This window comes from Trachemys scripta, chromosome 1 (genome assembly GCF_013100865.1).
Source record: "Trachemys scripta elegans isolate TJP31775 chromosome 1, CAS_Tse_1.0, whole genome shotgun sequence".
NCBI classification, from domain to species: domain Eukaryota; kingdom Metazoa; phylum Chordata; order Testudines; family Emydidae; genus Trachemys; species Trachemys scripta.
Genome location: NC_048298.1, coordinates 202,713,599 through 202,728,350, shown reverse-complemented (window position 1 = coordinate 202,728,350; position 14,752 = coordinate 202,713,599). Strand labels below are relative to the sequence as shown.

At 41.8% G+C, this 14,752-nt stretch overlaps 1 protein-coding gene across 3 annotated transcripts in view; it reads left to right on the top strand.

Annotated features, from left to right (window-relative positions):
* Positions 1–14,516, top strand: part of LOC117868668 — a 34,422-nt gene extending 19,906 nt beyond the window's left edge. For 2 of the 3 annotated variants that reach the window (XM_034754820.1, XM_034754809.1), the window contains exons 9-11: positions 302–458; positions 11,837–12,073; positions 14,223–14,516. In XM_034754820.1, coding sequence (XP_034610711.1) covers positions 302–458; positions 11,837–12,073; positions 14,223–14,280 — 452 coding nt within the window. In that variant the 3' untranslated portion in view covers positions 14,281–14,516. Of the gene's footprint in view, positions 1–301; positions 459–11,836; positions 12,074–14,222 lie in introns of those variants that run through there. The other variant, XM_034754831.1, reaches the window with a different exon arrangement.
* The last annotated feature ends 236 nt before the right edge of the window (positions 14,517–14,752 follow it).

The following is a 14,752-nucleotide window of genomic DNA, read 5'->3' as shown; positions in this document are numbered from 1 at the left end:
CAAATCAAACATATGACCATTAGAAATTGAATTGTGTCCGCAGTTAAGTTCACTGACAACCACTTTTGGCCTAAGCTGGAATTGAACCAGGGACTGGTATTGAAGGACTTCATCTATCATTATGAGACATTCTGTTGATGCATCAGTCTGTTACTTCCAGACAGATGACTAAGTTGCCGTATGTAACCAAGTTTGGTATAAATTTGAGGATACCTTTCTAGTATTCGGTTTAGAAAATCGATGAACAATGTACAACTTCAGTGCACCCTCTGACCATACTGGTTTTATTGCTGCTTTCAAGATGGTGCACGTGAGGAGATCCCAGAACCGTGTGATGATGATTTGTCTGCAGTCAGTCAACAAAATAGGACACATCATCAGAATTCTCTACAGCATGATACAGATGTAACAGGCAGCCTCTCTGCAACGGATACCTGCAGTAAAAGTGCCACGAGCAGGTAATTTAGAATTAAGCATTAATCACAATTATTGAACTTAAAGCAAGAAAATTTTGCTAGACATTTTAAGTTTTCTAATCCTATTAAAAATCTATTCTAAAATAAACCCTACCCCAAGCAGAGCTTTCTATTACCTGGAAAGGAGGAAGAGAGAGACTCCATGAAGTCTACTACAGACTTGGGTAGTACTAATTTGCTTTCCCAGAAGATGCTCAGCAGCTTTGGTGATGGGCTACAGTATAAAACCTTAACACAGAGATGTTGATGAGCACATCAAAAGAAATCCATGTTTAAATCTGCTTAGGAACATGTGTTGTGTAACTGGGCTAGCTTCCCACCTTTGCCCTCACTTCCTGAGGAATTAGGAATGGTGTGTGAGGTTGAGGGGTTGCTTGTATGGCCACTTTCTTAAGTCACTATATTGTTAAAAGCACTTAGACTCCTGACACACATGCCAGTGGCCTCCCATGTACAAAAGCCATTGTTAAAAAGTCAGCTAAATTTTCAAGTCACCATTCTCAAGCAAAGACCCAACTGTAATGGTAATGATATGCCTTCCAGAATTCCCTGATGGGCCACAATTTGTAGCTTTGTCAAACCAATGGATGAAGTGGATTCAAGGGTTCAACACATCCTGCTTCTAGTTTCTCAACAGAGAAGTTTATTTCAATCACTGTGGTGGAGCATGAAGAGGTAATCAGCCATCACCCAAAACTGCAGGGCTTTAGTAGATCAAAACCAACACCGTGAATGCTTCTGGAAACTACTTTATAACTAATACAAGACTACAGAGGACCTGTATAAAACATACCATGCTAGAAGCACTTTAAGTAAGCAGGCACCCACTTACTAAAATTCTCAAATGGGCAACCCTGTATAGGGAGCCACTGGTGAATGGTAGAGCATCAGCTGGTGGCAAAAGCTTGGATAAATGCAGTGAGGTCCACCTCTGACAGGAAAAGTCACAACTTCCAAGCTAACTGTAGGTGAAAAGACCCTTGGCTACTGTGGAACCCAGGGGCAGTGGGGAATCCAAATATGAACCTCACTTACAAGATAGGCATCCCCTTACAGTAGATGTTTCTTCATGCCCATCAGTATCATCTTGATCATCATCCACAAGGTGTTTCTGTGAATTTGCTCCTCTGCCCTCCTTCTAAGATAGGATCCTCTAAATGTTTATAACTACTACTGTTTTTCATAAAACTTATTTCAAACAAGAAAAAGCTAAATTGTATCTCACTTGCTTTGTGTACTGTGCCCTTATCATACATCAAAGTGTTCTTGCTTAACTAAAGAGTATTGCAGGTTTCACAGCAGCCAGCGTGACTTAGTCTTGACCAAGGGGAAGAGTATCCAGGGCCATTTAGTTGTTGGACTTAGGACATCGGTTGAAGGGGGTCCTTTTCCTTGTTGTGAGGGGGACAGCTGTTCATTAGGGACTGAACAGTTATTTCACACCGGCCAGGAATAAGCAATCAGATGATGATATTTGGTTACTACCAATCAGGGCTGGGATTGAAGTCATGGCCTCATAGTAGATAAATTGTGTTATCTAACAATTCTTCAAGAGATGTCCCTGTGGACACACCAGGTCAAGGTGCGTCCCAGCGCCTTCGATCGGAGATTTCTACAGCAATTACCCCTATGGGCCGCGCATGCACTGTGCCTGCCTCTCGAGCGATCGGCATTCTAATAGCGCGTGCACAGCCTGGGCTCCTCAGTTCCTTCTCTACCGTCCCCGGCTAGAGACCGAGTTCAGCAGTGCTCTTTGCTAGTTAGTTAGTTTCTCAGTTTAGTTGGATAAGTTACATTAATGACTGAAAACTATCTAAGTAGTAACTTTAACAGTTACATTTATTTCTCAAAAAAAAAAAAAAAAAACCCACCTCCGCGGTTTCGGACATGCCTGGCTCCCCAGGCTTCAAGAGACGCGCCTCTTGTAAGGATGCCATCCTCATCTTGGACAGGCATTCACAGTGCATATGCTGTTTGGGGAGGGGGGGGGAGTCTCATGTACCCCAAAAATGCATCCATTTATAGGAGGAATCTATACAGGAAGGATGGGCTCCACCTAAATCAAAGTGGAATCAGACTGCTGGCACTTAACATTAGAAAGGTTGCAGAGCAGTTTTTAAACTGAGATGGGGGAAAGCCGATTGCTACTGAGGAGCACGTGGATCGGACAGAGACTTTGCTTAGAAGAGAGTCTATTGATAGAGATTCTCTAGGTTTTAGTCAGAAGGAGGATGGAAGAGGATAAAGTATGGGCCAGATCAGATGAGAAACATTCACATAAAAAAGAATCTGACACATCATCAAAGGGCAGACAAATAAACAGTGACAAGTTTTTAAAGTGCTTGAACTCAAATGCTGGAAGTCTAAATAATAAGAACTAGAGTGCCTTGTGTTAAAGGAGGATATTGATATAATAGGCATCTCAGAAACCTGGTGGAGTGGGACAATCAATGTGACACAATCATTCCACGGTACAAAATATATAGGAAGGTTGTGCGGTGAGTGGGGGGGGGAAGGAGGGGAGAGAAGTGGCACTGGGTACATGTCACCTCAGGACGAAATGCAGAGACAAAATTTGATACTTTAAACTACTGCTTCTTGGAGCAGCTGGTACAGGAACCCACAAGGAGAGGCGCAATTCTCGATTTAGTCCTGAGTGGAGCGCAGGATCTGGTCCAAGAGGTAACTATAACAGGGCCGCTTGGAAATAGTGACCATAATACAACAACATTTAACATTCCTGTGGTGAGAAGAACACCTCAACAGCCCAACACTGTGGCATTTAATTTCAGAAAGGGGAACTATGCAAAAATGAGATTAAACAGAAATTAAAAGGTACGGTGACTAAAGTGAAATACCTCCAAGTTGCATGGACACTTTTCAAAGACACCATAATAGAGGCCCAACTTAAATATATACCTCAAATTAAAAAACCACAGTAAAAACTAAAAAAAGCCACCATAGCTTAACAACCATGCAAAAGAAGCAGTAAGAGATCAAAAGGCATTTTTAAAAAGTGGAAGTCAAATCCTAGTGAGGTAAATAGAAAGGAGCATAAACACTGCAAAATTAAGTGTAAACATTTAATAAGAAAAGCCAAAAAGGAGTTTGAAGAACGGCTAGCCAAAAACTCAAAAAGTAGTAACAAAATGTTTTTTTTAGTATATCAGAAGCAGGAAGCCTGCTAAACAACCACTGGGGCCCTTGGATGATCGAGATACAAAAGGAGCACTTAAAGACAATAAAGTCATTGTGGAGAAACTAAATTAATTCTTTGCTTTCGTCTTCATGGCTGAGGATGTGAGGGAGATTCCCCAACCTGAGCCGTCCTTTGTAGGTGACAAATCTGAGGAATTGTCACAGATTGAAGTGTCACTAGAGGAGGTTTTGGAATTAATTGATAAACTTAACAGTAAAAAGTCACCAGGACCAGATGGCATTTACCCAAGAGTTCTGAATGTGAAATTGCAGAACTATTAACTATGGTTTGTAACCTGTCCTTTAAATCAGCTTCTGTACCCAATGACTGGAAGATAGCTAATGTAACACCAATATTTAAAAAGGGCTCTAGAGGTGGTCCCGGCAATTACAGACCGGTAAGTCTAACATCAGTATCGGGTAAATTAGTTGAAACAATAGTAAAGAATAAAATTGTCAGACACATAGAAGAACATAAATTGTTGGGCAAAAGTCAACATGGTTTCTGTAAAGGGAAATCATGTCTTACTAATCTATTAGAGTTCTTTGAAGGAGTCAACAAACATGTGGACAAGGGGGATCCAGTGGACACAGTGTACTTAGATTTCCAGAAAGCCTTTGACAAGGTCCCTCACCAAAGGCTCTTACGTAAATTAAGTTGTCATGGGATAAGAGGGAAGATCATTTCATGGACTAAGAACTGATTAAAAGACAGGGAACAAAGGGTAGGAATAAATGGTAAATTTTCAGAAAGGCAAGGGGTAACTAGTGGTGTTCCCCAAGGGTCAGTCCTAGGACCAATCCTATTCAATTTATTCATAAATGATCTGGAGAAAGGGGTAAACAGGGAGATGGCAAAGTTTGCAGATGATACTAAACTGCTCAGGGTAGTTAAGACCAAAGCAGACTGTGAAGAACTTCAAAAAGATCTCACAAAACTAAGTGACTGGGCAACAAAATGGCAAATGAAATTTAATGTGGATAAATGTAAAGTAATGCACATTGGAAAAAATAACCCCAACTATACATACAGTCTGACAGGGGCTAATTTAGCTACAACTAATCAGGAAAGAGATCTTGGAGTCATTGTGGATAGTTCTCTGAAGACGTCCACACAGTGTGCGGCGGCAGTCAAAAAAGCAAACAGGATGTTAGGAATCATTAAAAAGGGGATAGAGAATAAGATGAAGACTATCTTATTGCCCTTATATAAATCCATGGTATGCCCACATCTTGAATACTGTGTACAGATGTGGTCTCCTCATCTCAAAAAAGATATACTAGCATTAGAAAAGGTTCAGAGAAGGGCAACTAAAATGATTAGGGGTTTGGAACAGGTCCCATATGAGGAGAGATTAAAGAGACTACGACTTTTCAGCTTGGAAAAGAGGAGACTAAGGGGGGATATGATAGAGGTGTATAAAATCATGAGTGGTTTGGAGAAAGTGAATAAGGAAAAGTTATTTACTTGTTCCCATAATATAAGAACTATGGGGGACACAAAATGAAATTAATGGGCAGCAGGATTAAAAAAAATGAAAGGAAGTTCTTCTTCACACAGCATACAGTCAACTTGTGGAACTCCTTGCCTGAGGAGGTTGTGAAGGCTAGGACTATAACAGTGTTTAAAAGAGAACTATATAAATTCATGGAGTCCATTAATGGCTATTAGCCAGGATGGGTAAGGAATGATGTCCCTAGCCTCTGTTTGTCAGAGTGTGGAGATGAATGGCAGGAGAGAGATCACTTGATCATTACTTGTTAGGTTCACTCCCTCTGGGACACCTGGCATTGGCCACTGTCAGCAGACAGAACTTTGGGCTTGGTGGACCTTTGGTCTGACCCAGTACGGCCATTTTTATGACCCCAATATTGAATGAAGTCTACTGGCTCACTAGGTGGCAACCTTACCTACTGCACTATGCCAGTGCACTGAACTGCTGCCACTGACCAACAATCTTAGTAATAAATGCCTACAGAACCACAGCAGCCATGCTCCAAGCCCGATTGGATGGACAGGCAGCATTCTCATTGGTTACCTGGCCTATACAAAGACCCCAATAGGAGGAGGGAGCTGTCTGAGCAATAGACCATTGCCTATTGGTTGCTGTCTCTCCCAACCTTGCCTCATCGCCTCACCCAACCTCACCTTCCTAACCCGCTGACCCAGCGCCATAGATTTGATCATCTGACTATTGACCCACGTGAGAATTCTGACCACTGCTCTGGACTGCCTCTGATACAACTGACCTTCTGGCTACCCAACCACCTGCATACACTTGACTACTGCTCTGGACTACCCCCTAGCCCTTCTTGGCCAACAGGCATTACTCGTGGAAAGGAGTGCACCTTCACACAGTTGGTAAATTTGGTGTTTTTCTTTGTATAAAGGGTTTAAAAAGGGACATATGTAAAGTACTCAGAGTGCATGACCCTCTGAACTGTCCTGGCAGATGAGACACTTCTTTGAGGAAGCCCTAGATGAAGGACTATCACAGTCCTGACAGCTTGAAAAATGTCTCTTCTCTTTCCTGAGAGAACATTTCTGCTCTTAAAAATGTACATACAGCAAGAGTGGGAACTCAACGACGACATTCTTTCCAACATTTTCCAGACCTGGAGTTATCCGCAACTGGATCTATTTGCCACAGCAATAAACAAAAAATGCCCGACATTCTGCTCCAGAGCAGGCCTGGGGAAACACTCACAGGGAGACAACTTTATGCTCCCATTGACCGAAACACTCATGTATGCGTTCCCATCAATGCCTCTATTGCACAGAGTAATTCAGAAGATACGAACAGACAGAGCCAACATCATTCTCATAGTCCCAGCTTGGCCCTGACAACCGTGGTACCCCTTCCTCCTACGCATGTCGGTCAAGCCACCCATTCCTCTTCCCCCACTCAGCAACCTCCTATCACAATGCCGGGGACAACTATTTCACCCCAATGTACATCATCTCCACCTGAGGGCCTGGCTGATCAATGGTTCTCTAATGCAGAGTTAACATGTTCGGACCAAGTGCGCACTGTCTTGCTACACAGCAGACTACCTACCTGCATAAATGGAAACTGTTCACATCTTGGTGCGCTGACAAACAGACCTCTCCAGTTTCTGCTTCACTCCCACTAATACTGGATTACCTGTTACATCTTAAAACATCTGGCCTCTCTACGAGCTCACACAAGGTCCACCTTACGGCAGTCACCGCCTTCCACCATAAGATTGACAACGTTACGGTCTTTGCCCATCCAATCACCAAAAGGTTCTTGAAGGGTATCCAGACGTTATACCCAGACGTGAAACCGCCTGCTGCACCTTGGGATTTACTCCTAGTCTTCAAAGCCCTGATGGATAAACCCTTTGAACCAATGGCTACCTGCTCCCTTCTCCACCTATTCATGAAGACCGCCTTCCTCATAGCAATCATGTCTGCTAGATGAGTAGGAGAAATGGGGATACTTATGGTGGACCCTCCATATACCACGCTGTTCCGCAATAAGGTCACACTCCGCACGCATCCAGAGTTCTTACCTAAAATACACTCTTCCTTTCATCTCCATGAATTTCCCAACATTTTCCCCAAAACCTCATGCTAATGCCTTTGAAACAGCAATGCACACTCTTTATGTTGGCAGAGCATTATCCTTCACCTGGATAGAACAAAACCATTTAGAACCCCCCCCCCCCACCAGAATTTTTGTCTCTACTACTCAGTGCTCACAGGGAAATGCTATTTCTAGACAAAGACTTTCCAAATGGGTTGCTGACTGCATATGCCTTTGTTACCAACTCAGGCAAATACACCCTCCATCATCAATTAGGACACACTCTACCAGAGCTGTCTCCACCTCCACGGCCTTTCTCCATAATGTCCCACTGTCTGACACATGCAAGGCAGCTACTTGGACATCGAACCTTACCTTCACCAAATCACTATGCTCTCATCCATACTGCAGTATCCGACACTAGAATGGGTAGAGCTGTCTTGTCAACAGCCTTCTTGCCTCATCTGAAGTCCCAACCATCCTAAAGGGTACTGCTTTTCAGTCACCTGGAGTGGAGCACCCACAGGGACATCTCTTGAGGAGAAGTTTACTCACCCTGTGCAGTAACTGACCTTCTTCGAGATGAGTGTCCCTGTGGATGCTTCACTACCTGCCCTCCTCTACTTCAGAATTCATAACACACTCTGTTGTAGAGAAGGAACTGATGAGAGCGGGCCATGTACGCATTATTCAAACGATGAGCGCTTGAGAGGCAGGCACAGCGCGTGCGCAGCCCATAGGGGTACTGCTGTAGAAATCTCCGATCGAAGGCACTGGGACGCACCTTGACCTGAAGTGGAGCACCCACAGGGACACTCATCTCGAAGAACGTCAGTTACTGCACAGGGTGAGGAACCCTCTCTTCTTTAAGAGATATTTTTAGATATACTTTTTTTTTGTTTTTAAAACATAGAAAAAACACACAGCCTAATTATATATCATTTAATTTAGTGATGACGACGGGTGCCAGGTTGGCAGCCAAGGTCAGTGAAGTACCGTAGACCAAAGACAGGATGGCACCGGCTACCTCAGGGCATGCTGACTTGTATCACTGTGCCATTGCACACACTCCTTTTTCTCTAAGGACCACCTCAAAGGGCAAGAGGGTAGTACTGTTTCCATGCTTATTAAGTCTGGTAAGACTAACAAGGTATTGGAGAGCTTGTAAACAGCACAAAATTAAGGTAATATTTGAGAAGTTATTACCGTTAGGGAAAAATAAGCAGTTTTCATGATACTTGTTGACTTCAGTGGAAAGGCCACGGACTTTAGCCATTGCCAATTAAATGGCTGTATATTTGGGGGGCAAGCATTTATACAGCTCCCAGTACATGGATGGAATTGGCATGATTGAGTACAAATGCTTCCAGATTTATAGGGAGCAAAACACACAAGCCACTAATCATTTCCACCTTCCCCTCCATCTTACAGCCACTTAAATCAGCAAACTTCCCATTTGGAACTCCAGAATATTAATTTCCTATCCATGAGCAATCGGCCCAGAACCACTCACTCGGGAAGTCTAGGCATGAAGCTTGGAGGGGCTGAAAAAGAGTGGCACTTGCAGAACCAAGGAACTTGTGCAGCTAGAGCTCTGATGGCTGATACAAAGCTAGCAGTAGATCTTAGGAGACAAGAGTTAGCTCCTTTTCGGTCCAGGGATCACAGAGCGGCCACGCATTCCTGCAAAAGTTCCATAGCTATCTCATTTTGCAATAGCAGAACTGGACTGAATGCCCATTGGGGAGCTAGCTGGGGGCCAGTACTGGCTGAGTAAGCAGCCTGGCTAAGGGATGTGTAGCCTCACAGTAGTTTCCATTAACAGGGTTCCTATGAAGTACAATTTAAAACTTCTCTAATACAGCCCCAAAGGAGGAGCCAGTTCGCCTGTGTTGTCGGTTTTCATGCATCAGTGAATGTAAATCCTGCCTCTGGCATTTGTACTGAATGATGGCAAAAGAATGTTGCCAGCCCCCATGTAACAAGAATTCCATCTTCAGTCTTGGCTCAGGCTCCCGGCCCTTGTGAACTACTGCTAGAAAAGAACATCCCAGGACTTTTCCCAGGAAAGCTTTTGTGGGGTCAGTTTTCTTACCTTGTGATATGCAGGTAATTTTAGCCTGGTGTGGTTCGGGTGGCCCATGGAGTAACTGTTCCCTGAGTACAGTATCCAGTTTGCTGGCACTCCTCAGTGTATTATTTATACCCTATGTGGCACTTACAGGGTGCCTCATGTTTTCACAAGCTGTTCAAACATGCACTATGGGTCCAATCCTTTGCCCACTTAAGTCTATGACAAAGGTCCCATAGATGGTGCAGGATCAGGCCCAAGTCCTCATAACGCCCACTTGATAGGAAGAGTCATCACCTCCATTTTAGAGGAGAAAGCAGAAGCTTGTGGACTTGCTCAAGGCCACACAAAGTCAGTGGCAGAACCAGGATAACAACTCCGGAGCTGATGGACTAAACATGGGACTGAGAGCTAGTACCCAGCACTGCCTCTGTGCTCTGTCATGCAGTGAAAGAAGGCAGGCATTCATCCAAGCCCAGCCCATAACACAGAGAAGGCATCAGTCATTAAATTTCCTTGAATGTCATGAGTAATAAAGGAGACTTTCCATTGGGCTTCATGGAGAGATCCAACTCCTTAAATAGTTCCAGTCACAGAAGTAGGAAATTCATCACAAAACTGACACTTCTCCTGGAAGCCACATCTGTTCTGCTCAGGTCAGCAGCTCCTTCGCTCAGGCTGATAAAAAGATGTACAGCATAGCATACTCTGCTTATTGCTTCTCATCTAGATTGGTGGCTTTTGGTCCCTTTCTGCAGACGTGTAAGACACTGGCTGTGCTGATGTCACATTACACTATGATCATTTGGTTTTTCAGTGCTGGTATAAGTTACTTCATGGTGTGAACTGCCTGCTTTAAACTCCAATACATTTTTGAAGGACCTAGAAAGAAAATCTATTTGTAGTCTGTAGATTTAGCTTTGTGCAAGCTGTCGATTTCTTTGCTCAAGGCTGAGTAAGGGCTGTCTGGGTGTAACGAAGTCAAAGCAGTTGATAAATCACAATCCCAACTAAAGGCCTCTTCCATTCTTTTACTTAACATATATAAAGGGAATTCAGACCTGCACAGGAATCTGAATCTGTCAGGACTGGAATAGATGCATGCACTTTGAGTTTGAAGAACTGTATTGGTTCTTTATCGCTGATCTTCTAACCTTTTACGCATTCTCTATTCCCCTCAGTCATGGTTTCTCACTACTCCACTTTTTTCCAGAGAGTCTTCAATCCTAGGTTTAGAGAATTCTTGAACTAAGAACAGATAGTTCAGAATCTCGTCCAATAAAGTGTGCTGAAGGATTTCTTAACCCTCTGCTTCGATGTAAGCCAGACTCCAAAGCTGTTTGCCTTTACCAAAACAGTTTGTTTGCACAATAAGTTTTCATCAGGCACAATGATAAATACTTAGGCTGATGCTTCATTAAAAAAATGAGAGGTCTGGAACTTTGGCCCCTTGGAGATGAGGGAAATGGGAAATATGCTGAAGGGAAGAACATACATGAATATTTCAGGATAGTGACAGGACACAGATCCACTCATTCAGTACATTTTGGTGTACACACCCACCATGATATGCTTAGTTCAGAGCCTCTCATCTGGAATGCCTTGCTAGGCGCCTGCTGCCTAAGGAGAAGGCAGATGAAATCAGAAGGGTTAACTTAGGATGGGAGTGACTCTGCTAGCCTGGAATTTTGCCAGATGGCAAAAATCAATCACCACATCTGCAAAGCCCTCAGAGGAGCTTGCCCTCTGCTCCCATTCCCTAGCTTTCACAATGCTTAACTCTTGTTTGATCCTTTTATGTGTCATGGTGCCTTCAACAGGGCCAGTTCCATTTGGGTGATCTGTTTTAAGGCTTCATCTTGGCATGGTGCTCCCATGAGTTCAGTGAGTTGGGTTAAGCCAGTCTCATGAGTAGGGGGAATTCTTGGCACTGCAATTGGTTTAGCAGGCACCAAAATGAGAAAGGGAGGGGAAGTGAAAGAATTGAGAGGCATAACAATTAGTGACATCAGATTTACTAGGTCACCTATTCCATTCCCTGACAGAATAGGATTACTCCATACATTTCTAGTGCTTTGTCTGATTCATTGTTAGCAAGTCCCAAGTGATGGGCTTTCACCAACTCAGTTCCAGGGGAGATGCAAATTATATTTTTGCTGTGGTTAGTAACTATGCAGGCAAGCAGTGATCAGGAAGTGCAGTGGGACTGCTTATGCATTCCTATCCGTTTATAGTGAACAAATTTAACAGGAGAAAAATACAAAACAAATCTACCTGAGCTGCCTCTGTGTTGTGGTGAGGCAGAACATCCCTCCCTCCCCCCAGAAATCTTTCTGGATTGGCAATTGAGAATGAAGTTTTAAGAAATGTACGAATTATAACTGGAATTCACAGGGCACTTATCAAAGTGGATCACAAATGCAAAGTTATTTGGTACTCTGAAAAGAAGCCAGCAAACAAAGTTTTCTTCAGAATTTAAAATTAGTTTCACTCTTTTAGAAAAAGGTTTTGCTTTTATTTTTTTTTTCTTTTTACACCAGGACTCCTGTGGGTAAGGTAGTGTTACCAAGACGACCATTTGCACCAAGAAATGTTACAGACTTGAAAGTTGGAAACCTGGTGAAATTCTCCCGTCCAGCAGGGAAAATCAGTAAAGGAACAATCAAGTACTTGGGGCACCTGCTTGGGAGAGAGGATGTGTATCTTGGGGTAGAACTGGAGGGCAGCGAAGAGGGAAAACATGATGGAACATTTCAGGGAACACGATACTATCTCTGGTAAGATTAATCCTATAGTTACTTTAAACAAAAAAGCCTCTTACTATTCCCCTGAAAAATCTATAATTTATGGTTCTATAAATATTAGAAATTATTAATATATTTGTCAATAATTTGCTGATAAATAGCTTAGGTTTTACTTAATCAAAAATATGTATAAACAAAGCAAATGTATTTTTAAAACCATTGATCCTGTTCTACTATAACTATTTCATTTCAGTTATACCAAATAAGCAATGCAGATTTTATTTTGTCTGGCAGATGTTGGTGCAGCGGAGGTGACCGTTCTTGTCTGTACCATTTACCTCTTTTCTGAATGGTCTACAGAGTTATTATGGAATCATGTCATGTTTCTCAAAACAAGCAATTTTAATAAACGTATCCTAGATTTTTACCAATTAACTAAGAGTAAGACGGTTCCCTTGCAGTGAATAGTCACCCATTAAACAAATTGCTTAGCTAGCACTGTTTCCATTTTGCATAATACACTGAACTACAATACAAATACATTTTAACAAGTATAGTATATGCATATGCTGGATTAACCAGTTACTGCAGTTTTAGAACTAATGACTCAAAAAAGTGGAAAACAGAAAACAAAATATGGATGACTCACTACGTCTGTGTAACAAGATTACATCTTCAATGATCAGGCAAAACTCCCCAGATAAGTTGTATATTTCCAAGACAAAGGTTCTTTGATAATCAAGAAACACGAGAGATGCCTATTATAGATTGTTTTTAGATTTTTCTTGAACAGCAACCATTCCTATAACATAGTTAAGCTTCAACATCTCCTGTGATGGAACACACCCGAATGCCCTTCATCAAAAGTATATAACATTTTAAAAAGTGAAGTTGGCCACTACACAGCAAGCAAAGCAAACTGCTGCCTCAAGAACAGAGGAAGAGATGTCACTCCTCAAAGTTTTCCCAACCAATTCAGTTTATAAAGTGACTTAGGGATTAGCTCTAGGATCAACAGAGAGACAGTTTTCATTTGAGGGGACTTCTTCAAGGCCAACAGTATAATAAGCAGAAAGGAGGACCAGATGCAGAGGACCACCAGATACAGAGTCACCCCAGGTATCCCAGTTCCCATCAGTGTTAGTTGTGTAAGCATTAGTGGTAATCAGGGACACAAATCAAGACACCTGGCTGTCCTGGATCATCAGTGAGAATGGATGGGACCTCTACTTAGAGATTGTTAACATCTCCTTTCACAAGGAGACACTGCCCCCAAACCTAAAGCATGCCATTGTCTGGTCAGTATTTACCACTATAGAGACTGAAATACATATGGCATCCAACATACATGAAATCCATTTTTGTTCTCGTTTCTCTTTGTTTGACTATTGCTGCCCCTTGCTTAGGCTTCAGTCCTTTTGTATTCTTGTTAGTGTGTGAAAATTTTGAAACTTCCAAATTGAGGTTTTTGCGAACTGGAACAAAAAAAACCCAAACAAAAAAAAATGACATCTTCTTTGGTTTTCTCCCTACTTTCTCCCTCAAGAACAGTATGATTCTTGAGAGACAATGAGCCCATTTTCACTGCCGGGTCATCTAGGTTTAAAGTAAAATGAATAAATTTTCAAATTTATTTAGGATAAAGATTGTAATGCATGGTATGGCTGCCTGTCCCTGCTTGCAAGTTAATAGTTGGTGCACTTACCAGTCATTTAGCATTTCCTAGACCAGACCAGCAAAAAGGGGTGCCAAGCCATAATGGTCTTCCAGATTCATAACACACACAACATTAGGCCAAATCAGCAGACTGAGTTCAATCAAAGGAGAAAAATGGTTTTCACTTTGGTTTAGGGCAAAGTCCTGTCAGTTCTGCAAAATTTGGTATCAGCTGAAATGTTGCATATTTAGAGCAACAAAAGTTTGGAATCCAGAACTTTCAGATCCAAGAGCAGAATTTTATTCTGTAATCAAAACCAGATTTTGCTATACTGATTTACAGAAATGAAAAATTTTCACTTTAATTTAAAATCATGAAATACACCCTATACATGTGCTTTATTTGGAGAGAGGAACGAAAGCCGCATGTTGTTCTTAACTACTGTGGGGTTTTTTTACATGAGCCTTAAGACAAATCTTTTGTGAACATTAACTGAATGTTTTGTATGGGTTTTTTTCTCCCTAGCAAACCTAACAAAGGAGTATTTGTGAACTTCAGCAAGGTCATTATGGCATGGGAATAATGAATCCAGGACAACCTATAATAAAAAAAACCCTCATATGAGCCTATGGACTTTTACAGCAAGTTACTGGCATGCTATGCCCTTTGACTATCTGCAAAGAAACTAATTATATTGTTATACAAGTGCATTTGTCCAAAGTCTATTGATGTATTTCCTACACATTTTTATAGAAATGTTTACTTTAAAATATTTTCTGGAACCTTCGTAGACCTTTTTGTAAAATAAACGTGAAGTGTTGTCATTCTTTAATGACTTGATTGGAATTTACTTACCTGACAACAACATAGCATAATCAGCAATTTAGCAAACCTTCTAAATAAGGAATTACCTGTTAAAATAAACACCTGTTCCTATAAAACTTCGCATAGCACATCTATAATATACCAGAAGAAAAAGATTCATGCAACTGAAAATCTGAAGTTTTTCACTTATAGGAATGTTTTATGGAAATAGCTTCCTTTTGCCTCTGTAT